General features: G+C 45.9%; 2 protein-coding genes across 2 annotated transcripts in view; one reads left to right on the top strand and one right to left on the bottom strand.

Moving 5' to 3' along the window:
• Positions 1-794: 794 nt before the first annotated feature.
• On the bottom strand, positions 795-20,648 carry LOC115466463 (zinc finger protein 135-like). The gene is made up of 7 exons (XM_030197695.1): positions 20,369-20,648; positions 17,930-18,056; positions 13,839-13,952; positions 12,086-12,199; positions 8,795-8,902; positions 5,736-5,843; positions 795-3,206 (listed from the first exon to the last, which is right to left on the bottom strand). The coding sequence occupies exons 1-7, from the start codon at positions 20,390-20,392 to the stop codon at positions 1,705-1,707; spliced, it is 2,097 nt and encodes a 698-aa protein (XP_030053555.1). The 5' UTR covers positions 20,393-20,648; the 3' UTR covers positions 795-1,704.
• Positions 20,649-22,000: 1,352 nt separating this feature from the next.
• The window catches only part of LOC115466451 (extracellular calcium-sensing receptor-like), an 83,952-nt gene continuing 83,054 nt past the window's right edge, over positions 22,001-22,898 (top strand). The window contains exon 1 of the mRNA XM_030197674.1: positions 22,001-22,113. The gene's annotated coding sequence lies outside the window, so the exon portion shown is untranslated. The remainder of the gene's footprint in view (positions 22,114-22,898) is intronic.

Below are 22,898 nucleotides of genomic sequence, written 5' to 3'. Positions count from 1 at the left end.
GGTGCGGTCGCACCATGGTGCGATACAAAGGCATTATAACATCTTCGTTTTTGTTTTCCATTCCTTTCCTAATAATACCTAACATTCTATTTGCTTTCTTAGCTGCCACCTTACACTGAGCAGAGGGATTCCAGGTAATGGATGAGGTAAGGATCAGCTACAAGCCAGTGACCAGTTCCCCGTCAGAAAAGCTGTGCATATGAGGTATCCTGAGATACATTTACTCACTCAGGTGCATCCCAGGGTGCAAAGAAGAGCTTAAACAAACTCAATATTAAAATCTCTAGTCAGGACAGAATATTCTTATCACTAACCCTGAGAGCAGAGCGAGTCTGACAAAAAAATGAATGCAGAGAAATTCCCTTCCATTGCCATACTGGGTCAGACCAATGGTCCATCTAGACCAGCATCATTTTTTCCAAACAGTGGCCAAGCCAGGTCACAAGTACCTGGCAGAATCCCAAATCGTGGCAACATTCCAGATCCCCCAAAGAGTAACAAGATACCATATAGATCCCCAAAGAATGGCAAGATTCCATGTAGAACCCCAAAGAATAGCAAGATTCCATGTAGAACCCAAAAGAATAGCAAGATTCTGGAACCCTAAAGAGTGACAAGATTCCATGTAGAACCCCAAAGAATAGCAAGATTCTGGAATCCTAAAGAGTAGAAGATTCCATGCAGAATCTCAAAGAGTAGCAACATTCCATACTACAAATCCCAGAGCAAGCAGTTGCTTCCCCATGTCTGTCTCAATAGCAGACTATGGACTTTCCCTCCAGGAATTTGTCCAAACCTTTTTAAAACCCAGATACGCTAACCGCTGTTACCATATCCTCCGGCACTGAAGTTAAGGAAGGGCTGGAGGTTTCTTAAAAAAAACAAAAAAACAACCCACCCCAACTACATCAAGAACATGCTTGTCTATCTAATTCTTTCACACAGGACAGGACTACAACTGCAGCAGCTACGGATTAACCCTATAGATGGAGCATTGTTTTTTGAAAGGCAAGTAGCCGTTAGACTAGTTATTGTCAAACTGTAAAAATATAAATTATAAATTCTTATCTACACAGAGAAAGTAGACCTGAACATCACTCGTGCAGGGTGCATGAGTTAAAGGATACAGGAAAGGCAATATTAAACAGGGTCTTTCCCAAATGAATTATTTTTTCACAGTACAAGTAAATGATTTCTCTCCTCATGACCTCCCTCTCCCTCCCCCCCCCACCTTTCCATGCAGTGAAAATCAGGATCTCCAAGGAAAACATTCTACACATTCACTACGTTTCAAACGGTCATCGTCTGCTGCAAATCACGTGTGCATCATAAGATATCATTTCTAAGCAAAACTCAACAATCGGTAACATTGAAATGGCTTCTCTTGAGGTAGTGTCTCCAAACAGGTGGGTTTTGTGTCTACGACAGTAACGAAGCTCGTTCCTTATCCGGGATCTGCTGGACATGATCTTGGCATCTCAAATGTAGACTGCTAGTCCGTATCTTAATATCTGCAGTGTGCCAAAGACAGCTTCCTTCTGGAGTTCATACGGTGTAATATGTACAGGGAAGCTGTGCTTCTAAGTTACAATTTTTAATTTTAAATTAAGCTGGTGGCGCCCAACACACTTCGGACTCTTTCTGAAATTTTCTGGTTTATTATTGCATTGGCTAGTGCTTCAGGATATCATCGTTATATATCTGTTATACAGAACAGTCGTTTGGTACCAACACTTCTATCTGCAATGCCGTTCTTGTCTCATTCTCTTTTACCGCTGTCTGGTTTTCTTCCATTGAGCTTTCTATCGGTGGGAACAGAAAGGCACCAGGTGTCCCTTTTGTGTGGATCTTTTCATGTCTTAACAGGCTGGATACATAACTAAAACATTTATCACATTCGGTGCATCTAAATGGTGTCCCTCTGGCGTGGATCCTTTCATGTCGTCTGAGGCTAGATATATAACTGAAACTTTCAGCACATTCAGTACATTTAAATGGTTTCCCTTCCATGTGGGTCATTTCGTGTTGTCTCATGTTGCCCAACTGGATGAACCGTTTATCACATTGAGAACATTGATAGGGTCTCTCCCCCGTGTGCGTCATTTCATGTTGCCTCAGGTTCCCCAGCTGACTGAAACATTTATCACATTCAAAACATTTGTACGGCTTCTGCCTGGATAACTTCTCCAAACAGGTGGGGTTCTCTTCGACAAAGGTCGCGTCAAGTTGGGTCAGGTTGCTTATCTGTCCAAAACTTATATCGCTTTCAGAACAGTTAAACGGTTTCTCTTCCTTGTGGGTCAGTTCATGTCTTCTCAGGTTGCTCACCTGACTGAAGCATTTATCACACTCAGAACACTTGAACGGGGTCCCTCTTGCATGAATCCTTTCGTGCCGTCTCAGGCTAAATATATACCTGAAGTATTCATCACATTCAGAGCATTTAAATGGTTTTTCCCCCGTGTGCGTCATTTCATGTTGTTTCAGGTTGCGTAGCTCACTGAAACACTTATTACAATGAGAACAAGTAAACGGCCGGTATCCTCTGTGGCTCCTTTCGTGTCTTCTCAGGCAAGATATATAATTATAGCTTTTATCGCATTCAGAACATTTAAATTTTTCTCCCAGGTGAGTAATTTTATGTTGTCTCAGGTTGCCAATTTGACTGAAACATTTATCACACTCAGAACAAGTAAATAGTTTCTCACCTGTGTGAACTCTCTTGTGAACTTTTAGTGTGGATCGGTATGCAAATGACTTCTCACACTCAGTACATTTGAATGGTTTCCTTTGTGGATCATTTCTGCTCTGCGCCAGAAGGAGGGTTATCTTATCGTACTCAGAAATTAAGTGGTCCCCGTTTTTACTGTCTTGCTGGAGGACAAAATTACTCGGCATTCGTTGGTATTCGATGGAGTGTGATTGGGTGCCAAAGCTTTTCCCACATTCGCTGTACCTAAAGGATGTCTCTCTTTCGTGGAGTCTTTGAGGCTGAACAAAATTTGAGCTGCAATTGAAATTTCTGGCACATTCGCTCCACGCGTCTGGTCTTTCTCCCTTTTGTTCTCTGCCATCCACCATGGGCAAGGTTACTCTACTGACACTTCCTTCATAGTCAGCGGAAGAACACAGGCTGTGCGTGGAGAGGTCTCGATGTTTCCATTCCTCCCTCTGCATCTCACAGTCGTCCCTGGACCCGTCCTCTGCTGGATAAAAATGAGAGTTTGCTCTTTAGTTTTATAGATAAGGAAAAGGACAGATAATAAGAAAAATAATTCCAAAGGATTCCTTAAATGCCTTGGCTTGGCTCAACCTCTGTATAACATATAAACACTTGCAGGTAGGTGCAGGAGGGCAATACGACAGAACCAGAGGGATATATATATATATATTATACATATATAGATATAGATCACACCTGAGCTTGGTCTGTGCATCAGCTTCAGTTTTCCCTGCATTCAATTTGAAACTTTGAAGGCCATGCCAAGGACCGGGGATTCATTTTACAGCTTAGTCCTGACCCCCAGGCCAGCCAGCCAGCTTACTGAAACTAGCTTACAATAATTTAATTTCGAAGCTTTCAAACTCCTGCTGTGCACTATCATCTTGCATTATTATTATTCTATCACACTTCTATACTGCTAAAACCACAAATTCTGGGGCCCTTTTACTAAGCCATGTAGGTGCATAGTTACCGCCCGGTTACCGCGTGGTCCTTGTGGTAATTTCAATTTTGGCACATGTCCACTACACGCATCTGAAAAATCATTTTTATTTTCGGACGTGTGTAGACCATTACCACCCGGTTACCGCGTGAGACCTTACTGCTAGGTTGATAGCTTGCAGTAACGTCTCAGACCCAAAATGAATGCGCGGCAATTTTCATTTAGCCGCACCTCCGTTTTTGGCAAAAATTTTTAAAAAGGCATTTTTGTGGGTTGCACTAAAAAATGATTCTGCGTGCGCCCAAAACATACGTCTACACTACTGCAGGCCATTTTTCAGGACCCCTCTAAGCGGTTTACAAAAATCAAGAAACCAAGGTAGAGTCCTTAGGACTTACATAGCATATAGAATAGCAAATGAATCATTAATCTCAATAAAATTAAACACATTTGCTGAAAAATACAGTCTCATTTCCTAAAACGCAAATAATCTGTCATCATATTCATACCTGTCGGTACATTTTTCCAAACTTCAGGGGCTTGAAAAGCCAACAATCGTTCAAAGAGATGAAATCTTTTCACTCTTTTAGGGGACAGTAATGGAAATGGTTGATAGATGATTACGTAACTATCAGGGGCATTTTCGAAAGAGAAGGGCGCCCATCTTCCGACACAAATTGCAAGATGGGCGTCCTTCTCACAAGGTCGCACAAATCGGCATAATTGAAAGCCGATTTTGGACGCCCTCAACTGCTTTCCGTCGCGGGGACGACCAAAGTTCACGGGGGCGTGTTGGAGGCATAGCAAAGGCGGGACTGGGGCGTGCTTAAGAGATGGGCGTCCTTGGCTGATAATGGAAAAAAGAAGGGCGTCCCTGACGAGCATTTGGTCGACTTTACTTGTTCCATTTTTTTTCACGACCAAGCTTAAAAAAGGTGCCCAAACTGACCAGATGACCACCGGAGGGAATCGGGGTTGACCTCCCCTTATTCCTCCAGTGGTCACCAAACCCCTCCCACCCTAAAAAAAAAAAATATATATATTTTTTTGCCAGCCTCAATTGTCATACTCAGCTCCATGACAGCAGTATGCAGGTCCCTGGAGCAGTTTTAGTGGGCGCAGTGCACTTCAGGCAGGCGGACCCAGGCCCATCCCCCCTACCTGTTACACTTGTGCTGGTAAATGTGAGCCCTTCAAAACCCACCCGAAACCCACTGTACCCACATTTAGGTGCCCCCCTTCACCCCTTAGGGCTATGGTAGTGGTGTACAGTTGTGGGGAGTGGGTTTTGGGGGGCTTAGCATCAAAGGTAAGGGAGCTATGCACCTGGGAGCAATTTCTGAAATCCACTGCAGTGCCCCCTAGGGTGTCCGGTTGGTGTCCTGGCATGTGAGGGGGACCAGTGCACTACAAATGCTGGCTCCTCCCACGACCAAATGCCTTGGATTTGGTCGTTTTTGAGATGGGTGTCCTCGGTTTCCATTATCGCCGAAAACCGGGGACAACCATCTCTAAGGTCGACCTAAATGTTGAGATTTGGGCGTCCCCGACTGTATTATTGAAATGAAAGATGGACGCCTATCTTGTTTCGATAATAGCGGTTTCCCTGCCCCTTCGCCGGGATGTCCTTACAGATGGGCGCCCTTAGAGATGGTTGTCCCCGTTCGATTATGCCCCTCCACGTCTAACAAAACTAGTAAAAATGAAGGGGTTCTTTTACTAAGATGCGCTGAAAAATGGCCTGCAGTAGTATAGACGCGTGTTTTGGACGTGTGCAGAATCATTGACTTAGCGGTAAGGTCTCAGGCGTTAGCCAGGAGGTAATGGTCAATGCGCATTCAAATGCCGATTACTGCCTGCGCGCCAGAAAATAAAAATATTTTCCAACGTGCGTAGTGAATGCGCATCAAAAATGAAATGAAATTACTGCCCAGGCGGTAACTCAGAATTGATGTGCGTTGATATCCAAGAGATATCCCGGACATTCTCCATTCAGAATTTTACATACTTGAACGACACCCTGGCCTCAATATAACAAGCAGTTCTGGGGAACATTTTTGCTTCTCTCACCTGTGATGATTCTAATAATCTCTTCTTCTTCCTCCGGTGGGTTGCTCACACACGGCTCTTCTATTTTCAGGGGACGTACCGAACAGGCAGAGCTGTACCCTGGGCTGCCTGTTGGAAAAATGAGAAATGCTTTCAGGTGCTTCAGAGTCTCAAAGACCGAATTAAAAATATGTTCAAACAAGCCACTCTTGCTAGAACGGACATGCATGCCTAGTATCTTAAGAGTAGCCATACTGGGGCAGACCAATGGTCCCATCTAGCCCCAGTGTCCTGATTCCAACAATGGCCAATCCTGGTCACGAGTACCTGGCAGAATCCAATGTTACCAATCCCAGGGATAACTAGTGGCTTTCCCCATGTCTATTTCAATACCAGACTATAAACCTTTCCTCCAGGAACTTGGCCAAACCATTTTTCAACCCAGATACGCTAACCGCTGTAACCACATCTCCTGGCAAGGAGTTCCAGAGCTTAACTATTCATTGAGTGAAAAAATATTTCCTCCTTTTTGTTTTAAAAGTATTTCCATGAAACTTCCTCGAGTGTCCCCTAGTCTTTGAACTTTTTGAAAGAGTAAAAGTAGATTCATTTTTAACTATTCTACACCACTCATGATTTTGCAGACCCCAATCATATCCCCCCTCAACTATCTCTTTTCCAAGCTGAAGAACCCTAACCTCTTTAGCCTTTCCTCATATGAGAGGATTCCATCCTCTTTATCATTTTGGTCGCTCTATTTTGAACCTTTTCTATTTCTGCTATATCTTTTTGAGATACGGCGACCAGAATTGAACACAATACTCAAGATTAGGTCACACCATGGAACGATATAGAGACATTATAATATTCTTGGTCTTGTTTTCCATTCCTTTCCTAATAATTCCCAGCATCCTGTTTGCTTTTTTGGTCAACGACACGTACTGGGTGGAAGATTTCAACACATTATCCACAATGACGCCTAGATCTTTTTCTTGGGTGCTGACTCTTAAGGTAGAACCTAACATCAGGCGGCTATGATTTGGATTATTTTTCCCACGTTAAATTTCATTGGCCATTTGGATGTCCAGTCTTCCAAGTTCCTAAGGTCTTCCTGCAATTTTTCACGGTCTGCATGCGTTTTATCAACTATCTGTTGAACCTGAGAATCTGAAGGGGCAATTCTGTAACTGGGTGCCACACACCCTATTTCGAATGCATCCCCAAGCCCTTAATTCAAGTCATTGACTCTATTTCCCTCTCTTCTACATTTCTCCTGATTTTGACCTTCCTCTCTTCTTTCTCTTGGCACCCTTGCCAACCCCTGGCAAACTAAAACTGCCACCCTTAACCTCATCCCCCTCCGTCCTTCACTTCTGTCCCCTTCTCTGTCCCACCCCTACCTTCACCCTTGCTGCTTCTACCCCACCTTCCTCTGTTATCACCTCACCCACCTCTTCCTCTCCCTTGCCTTCCTGCCCTTTCTCTTCTTGATCCTCTTAACCTTCCCCTTTCTTGTCATTGCTTGGAGGAGTAGCCTAGTGGTTAATGCAGTGGACATTGATCCTGGGGAACTGAGTTCAATTCCGACTGCAGCTCCTTGTCACTCTGGGCAAGTCACTAAACCCTGAAAGGGCTCCTTTTACTAAACGGTGGTAAGCCCAACGCAGGCTTACTCTGCTCGCTATACAGAAAGTACTGCCGGGCTACCGTAGCAGCCCAGCGGTACTTCCCACCCCTAGCGTGCCGCCATTTCCGGCACTATAAAAACGTATTTCATTTTTGTAGCGCTGGAGTGTACCTCACTGGGTTAGCACAGAAGCCCTTACTGCCACCTCATTGGGTATCGGTAAAGGCTTCCCCCTGAAACGGCCACGTGGCAAGTGCTTTACTTGCTGCATGGCCATTTCCTATAGGAAATCGAGACTTCCCTTTTACCAGCTGCGGTAAAAGGGGGCCTTGGCTCATGTGAAAAACACGCGCTGATGCCAGCGCAGCCCCCTTTTGCCGCAGCTTGGTAAAAGGGGCCCTAAGGCAGTGTAATAAAAAGGATTTTAGAGATTGCTTTTCAACTCTATCTACCCTGACCAACAAGTGCACTTGTCTGTATTGTTGATTAGAAGTACTTCTGTTTAAAAATGATTGTTTAACATTGATTGTGTGAAAATAAGTTGGAATGCAGAAGATAAGACACAGCTCTAATTAATTTGGTATGTGAAGAGGAGGATGGTGCTTGTTTTCAAGGTTCAGACTGGCCACCTGGACTTGGAAACATGTGACCACATTCCCACAGTATGGCTTGTTTACTTATTCTCAAGCATTCTGTAATTTTCCCTGGCTCTGAAAATAAGCTTTAGCTTAATAAAAAGGGGGGCTTGTTGCAGCAGAGCTTTGAGGCTCATCTGTGGGTGGACGCATTGTGCAGAAAAGACTTGTTCCTGGTCATAAGGAGACTTCGGGCTTTCGCTGCAATGGGCCTCCTGGCTGATGAGATAAGGGCCTGAAATTTCTGACCAGTGATGTTGTATGTATAGTGTATTATTGCTTCTTTTCCTGGTCTAAGAACTGTTAGCATTGCTTAGATGTAGAGACCAGTGATGTAATGATTGTTTATAGATAGGTATTGTTTCTTTTTAGTTATATAGCTAATCATTGTGTGTATATAACTTAATCATTGTATATATTTTAATCATTGTAGATTTTAGCACCTCTAATAAAGGTCTCATTTACCTAATACGAATCCAAAAGAGTCCACGGTAATTATTGAGTAGTCTGTGTCAGTGAAGCAGACTGTAAATCCATAGCAGTACAGGCAGTTGTGTGCGTAAGTTACAGAATACCGCTGAGCCTGTGGCTAGCATTTTCACGTTTAATGTTTGCATAAGTGGTAGCATTCCATAACTTGCTTTGGACGAACTGTTATAGAATGGGGCGAATGTCCAGGCAGAAAGGCAAGAAGAATTGCAATAAAAGCTCAACCCGTCTAATGATGGATTATAGCAGCTGTTTGTGAGAGACAGCATGGGTTAATAGTTTGGACTGTTTTATCACTAAACTGAATTCAGTTTCATATGGTTACTCACATGGGACTCTGAAATTTGTGCTTCCTCTTTCCTCGCATTCCTGGTGTTCGGCCCCAAATCCCTCTTGCTTAATACGAATTAAGATGTCAGGTCCGATGCTGGGACAGCCTGTGATGGCAAACGATGATTACTATCCATACAGAAATGTGAACTCAAAGCTTGCAGTATCTAAGAAAACAACCATCAGCCATGCCCTGGTGGTTTTAAGACACATCATTTCAATTCATGACGTCAGAAAGCATGGCCGAGAGCTGTTAAAGAAATCTGGCATCTGCAGAATACAAAGTAAGCTCTCGTTTCTGAAAATAAATTCCCTTTGCCCAAAATTCAGAGAAATCCTTGGAATGAAATTAGCAGGGGAAGCTCTAGAGAACTGGTTCCCAAACCTGGTTCTGGAGGCAACACAGCCAGTCAGGTTTTCAGGATATCCACAATGAAAATTCATGAGAGAGATTTGTGTACCAAGGAGGCAGTATGTAAATCTCGCTCATGGGGGTGGGGTGCGTCCAGGACCACAAGGTGTGGGAACCACTGCTCTACAGCCTTGGTCTTCACTCCCAGCCCTCGAGGGCTGCCAACAGGTCAGGTTTTCAGGGTATCCCTCATAAATGTGCCTAAGAGAGATTGCATACAATGGAGGTCAATAGGTATGCAAATGTCCTTCATGCATATTCATGAGGGATATCCTGAAAGCCTGACCTGTTGGCAGCCCTTGAGGGCTGGGAGTGAACCAAGGCCCTGGAGCCTTATGGGAGGATGAGAAGATTAAGAAGATTGGACAGCTGTGCACAAAATGTGGCTGCATCGTCACCTGGGCATGTTTATTTATTATTATTAGGATTTATTTACCACCTTTTTGAAGGAATTCATTCAAGGCAGTGTACAGTAAGAATAAATCAAACATAAGCAATAGACAATTGCAGAAGTAAAAATATTCAAATACAAAGTATAGCATAATACACTACTTACAATGTCAACACAATACGTAATAGAACATTTTAATAGACAGGGTAGGGTATAAGCAAAGATGCAACATATAGATAGGTAAGAGAGTAAGAGGAGTTAGAAAATAAGGTGACTAATTTAAAGAAAGTTGCACACGAGGTCATCTAATATAATAAAACGCACCCTCAACGTTCTGAGGACAACGTTCTGAAGCCATCTGACGTCACTCCCAGGCTGAAGGGTTCGTGGATTCGTGGTGTGAAGCCTTCAAGCCAGCCAGCCGTCTCTGCCCCGCCCTTGTGTCAAACGTCATGACGTTGAGGGCGGAAAAAAAAAACCAAACAAATCCGGCAGCGAAGCGTCAGGGAAGGAGGCGGCGCTCCCGACGTCTAGCCTTCCCTTCGCTGTGTTCCGCCTTCTTCTGACGTCAAGGATGACGTCAAAAGAAGGCGGAACACAGCGAAGGGAAAGCTAGACTTCGGGAGCACCGCCTCCTTCCCTGACGCTTCGCTGCCGGAACCGCCACGGAGGTAAATTTAAAAAGAAGAAAAAAAACAAAAAGGGATGTTGGGGGGAGAGAAGAGGGTGGCCAGTAAAGTAGAACAATGGGAGTGGGAGGGCAGGGGAGAAACGACAGCATGGATGCGAAGGGGGGGGGCATGGATGCGAAGGGGGGGGGGGGGGGAGAAGAGGGCGGGCCAGGCTGGGACATGGGAGAGAGAGGAGCATGGATGCGAGGGGGGGGGGGGTCATGGAAGGGAGAGAGGGGACTTGCTGGAAAAGGATGAATGGAGGCGGCAGGGGACAGAGGAGCATGGATGGGCATGGATTGGGAGGGCAGGGCTCAGGGAGAGAGGGGAATTGCTGGAAAGGGATGAATGGAGGGGGCAGGGGACAGAGGAGCATGGATGGGCATGGATTGGGAGGGCAGGACTCAGGGAGAGAGGGGAATTGCTGGATAGGGATGAATGGAGGGGACAGATGGGCATGGATGGATATGGATTGCAGGGCAGGGCTCAGGGAGAGAGGGGAATTGCTGGATAGGGATGAATGGAGGGGGCAGGGGACAGAGGAACATGGATGGGCATGGATTGGGAGGGCAGGGCTCAGGGAGAGAGGGGAATTGCTGGAAAGGGATGAATGGAGGGGGCAGGGGACAGAGGAGCATGGATGGGCATGGATTGGGAGGGCAGGGCTCAGGGAGAGAGGGGAATTGCTGGATAGGGATGAATGGAGGGGACAGATGGGCATGGATGGATATGGATTGCAGGGCAGGCCTCAGGGAGAGAGGGGAATTGCTGGATAGGGATGAATGGAGGGGACAGGTGACAGAGGAGCATGGATGGGCATGGATTGGGAGGGCAGGGCTCAGGGAGAGAGGGGAATTGCTGGAAAAGGATGAATGGAGGGGGCAGGGGACAGATGGGCATGGATTGGGAGGGCAGGGCTCACACTCTCTGTCTCATATACAATGTCTTTCTGACTCTCACTCTCACACACTCTGTCTCACACTGTATCACATTCACTCTCTATGTGCCACACAGTCACTCACACACTCGCTTGGTCTCATACACTCACTCTCACAGAGAATCTGTGTCTCACACACACTCTCTCTCTCGCCCACACACACACACTCTCTCTCACACTGTGTATCACATACACACTTGCACACACTCTCATTCTCACACACACACTCTCTCACAAACACACTCACACCCAGACTCACTCTCTCTCTCACACACTCACACTTTCACTCTGACTCTCAAACAGTCACTCTCACATACACTCTCCCAAACATACACACTCCGAGGAAAACCTTGCTAGCGCCCGTTTCATTTGTGTCAGAAACGGGCCTTTTTTACTAGTAAATACATAAGTGTTGCCATACTGGGACAGACTGAAGGTCCATCAAGCCCAGTATCCTGTTTCCAACAGTGGCCAATCTAGGTCACAAGTACCTGGCAAGATCCCAGCCCAGTAAAACTGATTTTATGCTGCTTATCCTAGAAATAAGCAGTGGATTTTCCCCAAGTCCATCTAAATAATGGTTTATGGACTTTTCCTTTAGGGAGCCATCCAAACCTTTTTTAAACCTTGCTAAGTTAACTGCTTTTACTACATTCTCTGGCAACGAATTCCAGAGTTTAATTAAATGTTGAGTGAAGAAAGGTTTTCTCTGATTAGTTTTAAATTATACGTATATTGGATACCATTTGTTTTTTATTTTAATTCACTCTAAACCTATTGGTAAGACGTAAACAATAAAATTACCGATTCACTCAAGAGTCAAAGTGATAGTGGGGGAGGGGCGGAAATAAAGTTATCTTGGAGAAATCTTATACTTGCCGTTTGCAGAAGGATGCACCTGTTCTGTTGCCCCTGGCTCAGGGCGACCCGTCGTAGGTGGCTCTTCCTCCTGTTTAACGCTCAGTGAGAATACAGATGTTACAACTGGGTGGCCTGTTAGGAGAAAACACGTCTGTGAAAACAGTAACGGAATTCAAAAAATGCATGGGATAAACACAAAGGAAATCCTGTATGGAAGGAATGGATCCACAGAATGTAACACCGGTGATTGGGAAGCAAAGCCATTGCTGGGCAGCCTCCTACGGTCTATGCCAGGAGAATGGCAAGGACATATCAAGACCAAGCAAACATATGAAGTATAACACACCATCGGGCTCATTTTCAAAAGAGAAAAACGTCTAAAAAGTGACATAAGTCTGCATTTGGATGTTTTTCTCACAAAAACGTCCAAATCAGTATTTTCGAAACCTCTTTTCAGACGTTTTTCTCTGAAGTCTGTCAGAAGTACGCCCAAATCTCAAGGGGGGGGGGGGGGTCAGGGGCGTGTTCAGGGCGGGACTTGGGCGTTCCTAACACTTCGACATTTTTCAGCCATAATGGAACAAAACAAAAACGTCCAGGACTAAGACGTTTTGAGCTGGACCTGTTTTTATTACGAATAAGGCACAAAAAGGTGCCCTAAATGAGCAGATGACCACTGGAGGGAATCAGGGATGACCACTCCTTACTTCCCTAGTGGTCATTAACCCCCTCCCATCTCCTAAAAATGTGATTTAAAACATTACTTGCCAGCCTCAGATGTAATACTCGGGTCCACTACAGCAGCATGCAGGTCCCGGGAGTAATCTAGTGCACTGCAGAAGGGTGGACCCAGGCCCATACCTCCCCCTACCTGTTACAATTGTGGAGGAAACTGCGAGCTCTCCAAAACTTACCAGAAACCCACTGTACTCACATAGGTGCCCCCTTCACCTGTAAGGGCTATGGTAGTGGTGTACAGTTGGGGATAGTAGGTTTTGGAGGGCTCAGCAGACAAGATAAGGGAGCAAAGGCCAGATGTGTACCTGGGAGCATTTTATGAAGTCCACTGCAGTGCCCCCTAGGGTGCCCTATTGCTGTCCTGGGATGTCAGGGGGACTAGTCTACTAAAAATGCTGGCTCCTCCTACGTCCCAATGGCTTCATTTTGGACGTTTTACACTTGGATGTTTTTTTTTTTCAAAAATGGACCAAAAAAAAAAACACCCGTCCAAATCACACAAAACATCCAAAATACAAAACGTCCATAGTATTTTCGAAAAAAAAGATAGATGACAGCAGAAAAAGACCTGCATGGTCCATCCAGTCTGCCCAACAAGATAAACTCGTTACATATGGAGGGGCATTTTCGATATGACGACCAAATTCCAAACAGGAAAGAAGATCATTTTCGAAAAAAGAAAAACGTCTATTATGTTATTATACGGATTCACTTGCATTTGCGAATAACATATTTGGAAATGGAATGCAATCTTTTTGCAACAGTTATTACGGGGAGACAGTAGCCATTTGTCCATCCGTGTGAGCGCTTATCTCAGCCTCTCCCGCATAGGTTCAGGTCACCCACTTGTGGAGGGACCGCTGTACATGGTTTTATGTGGGAAGGCTGTGATCCAGGACCCAGCTTACACAAGAAGTGATGTATCCACAAACAGCATGTTTAGGGCTCCCAGAGGAAACTCATCTTTCCAAACTTGACCCAGTTCCCGCAATCTGAAAGCACAAATCCTTTTCGATCCATCCCTTTTACTTACTAACGGAGGGGTTGTCGTTGTTTTCTTTTTCCTTCCAGTCATAATGTTGGCTGAAATATTTCTCTTCTCGCTGTTTGATCCGGAATATAACGTCAGGATTAACAATCGAATAACCTGACGAGAAAAGGAACGTCATGATCACATGTTAAAAACATTTACCCCCGCAGAAGCCTTGGAGGCCTCGACAGCAAAGTGCGTGTGTATTTGACAAAATGTTGTGAAAGTTGCCGTGTTCTCCTGAGTTACTTTTAGTCCTCAAAACTTAGGGCCCCTTTTACTAAGCCGTGTAGGTGCCTACGCGTGCCAAAATGGACTTACTGCCCGACTACCTCGTGGCTCTTGCGGTAATTTCATTTTTGGCAAGCGTCCGCTACGACTGTCTGAAAAATCATTTTTATTTTCAGACGCGGGCAGTTCCTTACCGCCCAAATTCTTTACCACTAGGTCTATGACTAGCGGTAACATCAGAGACCCAAAATGGACACGCGGCAATTTTGATTTTGCCACACGTCCATTTTCGGCAAAAATTTTAAAGAGGCATTTTTTGTAGGAGCACTGAAAAATAATTCTGCTTGCGCCCAAAACCCACGCCTACACTACTACAGGCCAATTTTTACCGCGCCTTTGTAAAATGACCCCTTAGAATTTCCATAAGCTCAGGATTAGCAGTCTGAGCACTACTGCGCACTGACCACGGCTTAAAATGGCTTACAGTGGGACGTGCTCAGGCGTCCGGCGGGAAGTTCCAACTTTATGCGCGAAAATTTTTTTTTTTAAATTTCTCTTGGAGGTGGCGTGTCGGGGGGGGGGGGGGGTAGGCGTTCCTGTGCCGATCAGGAAGCACGGTCGCTTTACAGCGTGAGAACTTGTTAGCGCATGATTACCGTATGACTCCCCTCACCAAGTGCTCCCACAGTAATTCTTGTTAATGGCCATGTGCTAATTTCAACATTAGCGCATGCTTTGATGAAGAGGAGTGAAGTAAATCTATACCGTAACCCCGAAACTTCACTAATCAAGTGTTCAGCATGAGCTCAATAGGAAGGAAAAGCCTCAGTTATTACACAGGCAACAAAATATTAACCAGGCTTAATATATTGTTTTGCCTGTGTAATAACTGAGGCCTTTTCTTCCTATTGATAACTGTATATGCTGAACACTAGGGGGTCCTTTTACCAAAATGCGCAGAAAAATGGCCTGCGGTAGTGTAGGTGCGTGTTTTGGCCGCATGCACAATCCTTTTTCAGTGCACCTGTAAAAAATTCCTTTTTCTGCGGCAAAATGAAAATTGGCATGCGTACATTTTGGGTCTGAAACCTTACATAAGTACGTAAGTATTGCCATACTGGGAAAGACCAAAGGTCCATCAAGCCCAGCATCCTGTTTCCAACAGTGGCCAATCCAGGTCACAAATACCTGGCAAGATCCCAAAAAAGTACAAAACAATGTATACTGCTTAGCCCCAGAAATGGTGGATTTTCCCCAAGTCCATTTAATAACAGTCTATGGACTTTTCCTTTAGGAAGCCGTCCAAACCTTTTTTTAAACTCCGCTAAGCTAACCGCCTTTACCACATTCTCCGACAACAAATTCCAGAGTTAAATTACACGTTGGGCAAAGAAAAATTTTCTCTGATTCGTTTTACATTTACTACATTGTAGTTTCATCGCATGCCCCCTAGTCCTAGTATTTTTGGAAAGTGTAAACAGACGCTTCACATCTACCTGTTCAACTCTACTCATTATTTTATAGACCTGTATTATAGCTCCCCTCAGCCGCCTTTTCTCCAAGCTGAAGAGCCCTAGCCGCTTTAGCCTTTCCTCATAGGGAAGTCGTCCCATCCCCTTTATCATTTTCGTCGCCCTTCTCTGTACCTTTTCTATTTCCACTACTGCCAGGCATTGACTTAGCGGTAAGGTCTGACGTGCTAACCAGGCGGTAAGGCTCAATGCATGTTCCAATGCCAATTACCGCCCTCGCGCCAGAAAACAAAAATATTTTCTGACGCATGTAGTGGACGCACGTCAGAAATGAAATTACCAGCCGGGCCACGTGTCTTAGTAAAAGGACCCCTTGATTAGTAAAAGTTTTGGGGTTATAGTATAACATCAGCGTATGGCCATTAAAAGAAAAAATAGGAAATCAGACAGGAAAAGCCCACGTAAAGCTGCGCTGACTCCACTTTTTACCGCAGCTTAGTAAAAGGACCCCTGGTGTAAGTTCTGTACAGCTCCTGAGAGGGTTGCCATTGATTCCAGACAGGTGAGGAAAAGGCTTTTGTGCAAGAACCCTAGAGTCAAGGTTAACATTTTTGTTTCACGTCGTTTCCGGGAATTAAGTAATTCACTTAGGGGCCCTTTTACTAAGCTGCGTAAGCGTCTACGCGCACCCATGAGCCAAAACGGAGTTACCACTTGACTACCGCGTGGCTCTTGCGGTAATTTCATTCTTGGTGCTCATCCGATACGCACATCTGAAAATATTTTGTTTTCGGACGTGCGCCAAGTGGCATTTGATGCGCGTAGGTCATTACCGCCCGCATTCTTTACCGCTAGGTCAGTGGCTGGTGGTAAGGTCTCAGACCCAAAATGGATGTGCGGCAATTTTGATTTTGCCGCATGTTCATTTTTGGCAAAAAAAAAGGCTTTTTTTTACAGGCGGGCTAAAAAAATGGATTGACGCACGCCCAAAACCCACGCGTACACTACTGCAAGCCATTTTTCAGCGCGACTTGTACCATAACCCCAAAACTTTTATTAATCAAAGGGTCCTTTTACTAACATCAGCGCATGGCAATTAAAAAAAAAAAAAGGAAACCGAATTGCCTTAGCGCACAGGAAAAACCCACGTAAAGCTGCGCTGACTCCACTTTTTACCGCAGCTTAGTAAAAGTACCCCTTATTTTCTTAAATACCACCTACAAGCCCAAAAACGATCAAAGCAACGTGCATTCAGGTCAAGTAGGTATTTCCCTGTCCACAGACGGTTTACAATCGAAGGGGCCCTTTTATGAAGCTGCGTTAAGCGGCTAACGCGGGGTTGACTACGTAGTACTCAGCAGCACAGGCTCGCACTATTGTCTCTTGCACTAAAAAGGCAATACAATCCTGCATTAGCCTCCTAATGTAGGAGTGGGCTGGGTCTGGACATAGGTGTGGCCAGCTGTGACAGCATGATCATCAGCTGTCCTAACTGCAGACAGCGCAGCCAAACACCGCCACACGAAGAGGAGCAGCAGCTGTCAGGTGAACAAGTGTGGCAGAAGCACAGCCCCTGGCACTTCAGATCCCCACTCCACAGAGCACAGCTCCCTCCTGATTACCTTCCCCCCTCCCCACATGGCTACCACCCCTCCGATCCCCCCTCCCCGACAAGGGTAAACACAAGTACTTGTGTTAAGGTAGGATGTTGCTATCTATAGACTGTAACCAGGTTTTAAAAATAATGCCTTATTTAACATCTTTTCTAGAAAATCAGCTTTGGGTGCATTTTTTTTTTCTGTTTACACAATTATTCAAAACAGTTAACACAGGGGAAGGGAAGGGAAATGGGACTTGATATACCGTCTTTCTGTGGTAGTTTGCAACTACATTCAAGGTGGTTTACATATATACAGGTACTTATTTTGTACCTGAGGCAATGGAGGGTTACGTGACTTGCCCACAGTCACAAGGAGCTGCAGTGGGAATCGAACCCAGCTCCCCAGGATCAAAGTCCACTGCACTAACCACTAGGCTACTCCTCCACTCCATTTGAAAGAGTACAATCAAATCCTGGACAAAAAGAGACGGATACTTGACCAGTGACACTGAGTCACCAACAACAGTGACATGCTGTCTTACTCTCTCTTCTACCCGGAGACCCCTACCAGTGGGCTTAGGGTCTCCATTTGCTAGGATGGAGAGGTTACAGAGGGAATACAGAGTCACGGCGTAGACTCTCCTACACCCCCTTATTGGGGCAGGTTAGGGAGGGAGAGGGGGTAAAAGGTAGTTCAGACCTGAAGAGTTTGTATATAACTGAACTACCTACGCCGTGACCAGGACTCTGTTTTGTCTGGGGGTGATAAGTGACAGGAAAGGCGTATTTACCCAGTGACATCAGGATGCCGTGAATCTCTTTGATGACTTTCCTGTATAAATCCTTCTGCCATTCTCCCAGGACGTCCCATTCTGCCTCCCAGAAATAAGCAGCCACGTCGCTGAATGTGACTGATGCCTGGAAAAAAAAGCACAACAGGACATGATCAGCCCCTCTCCCTCCAGCATTATTATAACAGATGTGTAATAAACTTGTTATATCGCCTTTATTCTTCTCTTAAATATATCTGCACTGTGATATGCTACTGAATGATGTTTCTGGGCCCTGTAAACATCAGTTTCATGGGTCCTCCACTTGCTCCCTCTTTCTCTCTCTTCTGTTCTATCTACTTTTCCATTTCAGCCCCAGCTCTCTCTCTCTCTCTCCTTTCCTTGCCTTGCCTCCTCCCATTAGCCTGAACCATGGTTCTTTCTTTTTCTCTCATCCCTGATCCTTTATTCAAAACTTACTACCTGCCTTTTCACTACATGAATGTACAAAGCGGTTTACAAAAAATGCACTTGCAACCCCTGAGCTTCGAGGTAAAACCATAAGAACATAAGAAAAGCCATGCTGAGTTAGACCAAGCCCAGCATCCTGTCTGTGACAGCCAGGCAGAATCACAAGTACCAGTAGGTCTCAAAAAGTAGATCTGTTTCCCATAGGTCATTTCCAGTGTGGTTCGTCCTGAGGCATGAAGTTAGATGGGACAGAGAGCTGAACACAGTTAAGAAACATCGCCCTCTGCCTGTCCCCAGGAGGAATGAATAGGAGAAAAAACAGGCATTGACTGCATGGGAGGGAGAGAACATCAGATTGGCACGAGGGTAGGGCCTAGGCAAGAAGTGGGTGGGCCCCAAGTGTTCTCCCCTTCACCCACCACCCAAAAAAAATCTCAACTGGAGGGAAAATACTTCTTTCCACCTTAGCAGTCTGCAGCAGGTATGCGCTGAAAACTGAGCATGCGCCGGTATCGTGGAGACCAGCGTTTTCATTACCATCAGGGGGAACTCTTCAGCTGGCGGAGCTTGGGATCCCCACCAGCTACCGCTAAACATGTGCTACTGTTGGGTGGGCCTGAGCCCTATCTGGGTGGGCCCAGGTCCACCTGTGGCTACACCACTGGCTAAGAGGAGAGGAAATTACCAGGACTAGGACTGAAGGAACAGGTGGGGACGGAGGATAGGAAGGAGTAGACATGGGCCGATGGGTTCTGCGGGGGAGAGAGAGAGGACTGCTAGGGTGAGTTTTCGGCTGAGGGCCTAGGACTCATGGTATGGAGGCCGATACAATGTTTGTGAAAACGGAGTGGTACAGCGCAAGAGACGACAGGTGGGTTAGGGGGAAGAGAGAGGTGTGTCAGTTTAAATTAGCAGAGGATGTAAGAACCCAGGGGCCGCTGCAGAAAGCCGCCGCGGGCAGAGGTGTGCCGTTACCAAGAGGTCTACGCACACATTTCTGGTTACACGATGCAAAAAGGGGTATTACACAGAAGTTAATCCATGCGGTAGACGGCGGCACACAGCATATTATAACGAACGGTAATGAGTTTATTAATTGCGCCGCCGCAATGCAGAGAAGCTCCACAGATGTTTTTGAAGTCAAACCAACGTGAGAAATTTACTGCCAAGTCTGAGGAGGCATAAAAAGCTTAGTGAGAGGAGTTACGCCAGTTTTCTCTTTTTTTCCCCTGTGAGCGTAGGTGCCCGCAAGCCTCGAATGGGGGAGGCGACAGCTCTGCTCACAGGTTCGAGCAGATCAAAATTCTATTTGATCATAAACTGGAATTGTTGTTCCAAACATAAAAATCAAGACACATATTTTACATGCAAGAAATTTTTGCGCAGATGCACGCCGGCGCTTGCGTTTTACTCGGACATGCACACGGTGCCAGCCTCCCTCAGCACAGAACCCTGTGTGTACGCATCCGGCATGCGTCTTGGTGGTAGTGGGGAGGGAGGGAGGATAGAGGTTAGTACTGGGATTGGGATGGGTAGAACAGAGAACCCTCACTCCCCTGTCCACCAGCCTGCCCTGCCCTCCTAGTGCAATGTTTCTCAAAGCGGTCCTGGCTGTACCCCTTTGCCAGCCTAGTTTTGAGGATGGACTCGATGAATATGTATGAAGTGGAATGGATTTGCATGCAGCAGCAGTAGTGCATGCTAATCATATTCATACATATTCATGTGGTTATCTGGAAAAAAAAAGACACTGGCTGGGGAGGACGGGACTCATCCTCAAGCCTGTGCTGTGGCGACACTAGTCTTGCATTTCAGGCCTTCCAGCCACAAGAATCAGGGCCCTGGGCACATGCCAGCAAATTCAGCCCAGTTTTAGTAGCCCTGATCTGTCACAGACCGACTGGGGAAGCCCATAAACCATTTAAGCTGGCTACAGATATGACAAGCGCTTTCCCTTTAAACTCTCCAGTTTAGGAAAAGGTTTCTCACCGGCTCGGACACCAGCACAGACATTTCTCTACTGTTTTCCTTCTGGATCTTGACAATGCAGGGCTGGAGACGTCCCTCCTCCTGGTCCGATGAATAAAGACAGGAGATGCTTGGGGATCTCAGCCAAAGTGTCCCCCCCTCCCTTCTCTGCAGAGTGGAGGGGGCAGATCTGGGGCTTGCACCCCCTAGGGGAGGCTGAAGCTAGAAAGGAATCTTCCTGGGGCTTGCACCCCCTAGAGGAGGCTGAAGGTGGAAAGGAATCTGCTCTGAGCAAGCAGAAGCTTTTCTGCCCTTTGCAGCCCTGCAAACCCTAAAGGAAGAGGAAACACAGCAGAGGAGAATCCTGGGCTGAGCATGCGCAGAGTCTGCCCAGCTGAGGCCATGCCAGGGCCACCTCCCTCCCTCTGGTACATGCTACAGTGAGCCCGCCTGCTTAAGGTGGATCTCCAGAGCCAAGGAAGTTTTCAGGGTACAGGGCTAATAAATAGAAAGAAAAGAAAACAGAGAAAAGAAAATAAGATGATACCTTTTTTGATAACCTTTCGAAGGTAACCCTTCTTCTTCAGACCAGAAACAAGCAAATGTTGTTAAATAACAGTATATATAAGTAAAACATCAAAGCCTTTCAATCACAGTCTCACAGGAAGGGGAGGGTACAGGGGGAGAAGCAATCAACCTGGCTTAATCCTGGTGCATCTTGGGATTTGTAGTGCTATGGTCTGGGTTGTGCCATCCAAGCTTCCCCTTCCCTTCCCCACAAAATTAAATTATTAGTAAGTATGTAGTACTTAGTAAACCAATGAATCAGGTTGCATTTATTCAACAATGTAAGTCACATTGAGCCTGCAAATAGGTGGGAAAATGTAACAAATAAATAAAATAAAAAATTAAATGCAATAGCTTAAGCAGACGGCTCACTCTGGTATGCATCACGGGCTACCCTGCAAAAAGCCCCAAACCTCCTGCTTTCCTCAAGACTGCAGATCCCTGCAAGCTCCAGCCCTGATCTTCCAGTCAACAGAGAGGGGGGGGGGGGGGGGGGGGGGGAGAGGATGCTTGATTGTCCTCATGCAGCCCCCTCCTGGCATCTTTCCCAGGATGGGAGCAGGAGGTGTGTCTGCAGCCCGGATCCCTCCCAGCTGAGAGGAAACCCTTGTGTCAGCTGCTGTCTACCAGCAGTGAGTGAAACCCAGAGCTGTCCTTGCACAGTTCCAGGAGGGAGACTTTGTGGCCAGTCCTGGGTTTAAACTCACGTGGCAAAGCACTGTGGGATTTGTAGTGCCTGATTCTACCAGAGCTGCAGCTTCTCTAATGCATCAGGGTGGGGTGCTCAGAAATCCAGAACTGACTTAAAATCTTCTTCCTGGAATTGGCTAATAACTGCACAGGTCTAAGGATGGGTCTTCCTGGGAGGACAGAGCAGGTTTTTTAATGGGTGTTTATCGCATACACAGATAATGAGGGGCAGTGTCCAATTAAAATAGGCTATTTGAAAACTGCCCACCCTTCCTGCTGGTAAAAGTACACATTGATAATTCTTTGAGTTTCTGCAGTGGTCAGGATTAAATAATTTGCTGCCCTAGGTGGTTGCATAATGGTTGGACCAACCCCGGAGAAAGGAACTGAGCGAGTCCTGGTTTGTCCAGACATCCAAGAAAAAAGTGAGACTAGCTAATACCAGCAGGATATCAAATATGCAAGGACATTTACTGGAGAAATGGACCTGACACGGCTAGAATCTAAAGGTATTTATTAGGATTTATTTACCTTCTTTTTGAAGGAATTCATTCAAGGTGGTGTACAGTAAGAATACATCAAACATGAGCAATAGATAATTACAGCAGTAAAAATATTCAAATAATACAAAGTATGGCACAGTATACTACTTACAATGTTACCACAATACATAATTAAACATTTTAATAGACAGCGTAGGGTATAAGCAAAGATGGAACATATAGACAGGTGAGAGGGTAAGAGGAGTAAGAAAATAAGGTGACTAATTTAAAGAAAGTTGCACATGAGGTCAGAGAGATGATTAAATGTTATCTCAGCTAGGGTTAGGAGTGGATTATCATGTCCTGCTGCAGTATCAAACATATAAACGGCAAGTGACCGACTCACCTGCAAATGCGCAGTAGAGACTTCCCTCTCTGTCCCGCCCTCGCGTCAAGACATGATGACGTCAGAGGGCGGAACAGAGAGGGAAACGGAGTCGGAGTCACTGTCGGACGCTGCTGCCTGGAAACAAGCATCGCGCGCACCAACCTCTACCCTCCCCCCATTTCCGCCGCCACTCCCGCCCTCCTCCGCATCGGGCCCCCTGCACTGACCTGACAGCGCCTCTCACCTCCGTGTGGAAGCGCTGCTGCCTGCAGCGCTTTCACACGGAGGTGAGAGGCGCTGTCAGGTCAGTGCAGGGGGCCCAGCACGGAGAAGGGAGGGAGCGGCGGCGAGGAGGGTAGCTGGAAATCTCGCCCGTTTTTACGGGCTTAATGGCTAGTATTTTTATTTATATATTTGTTGCATT

This window comes from Microcaecilia unicolor, chromosome 3 (genome assembly GCF_901765095.1).
Source record: "Microcaecilia unicolor chromosome 3, aMicUni1.1, whole genome shotgun sequence".
NCBI lineage: Eukaryota > Metazoa > Chordata > Amphibia > Gymnophiona > Siphonopidae > Microcaecilia > Microcaecilia unicolor.
This window is presented reverse-complemented; position numbering and strand designations above follow the sequence as displayed.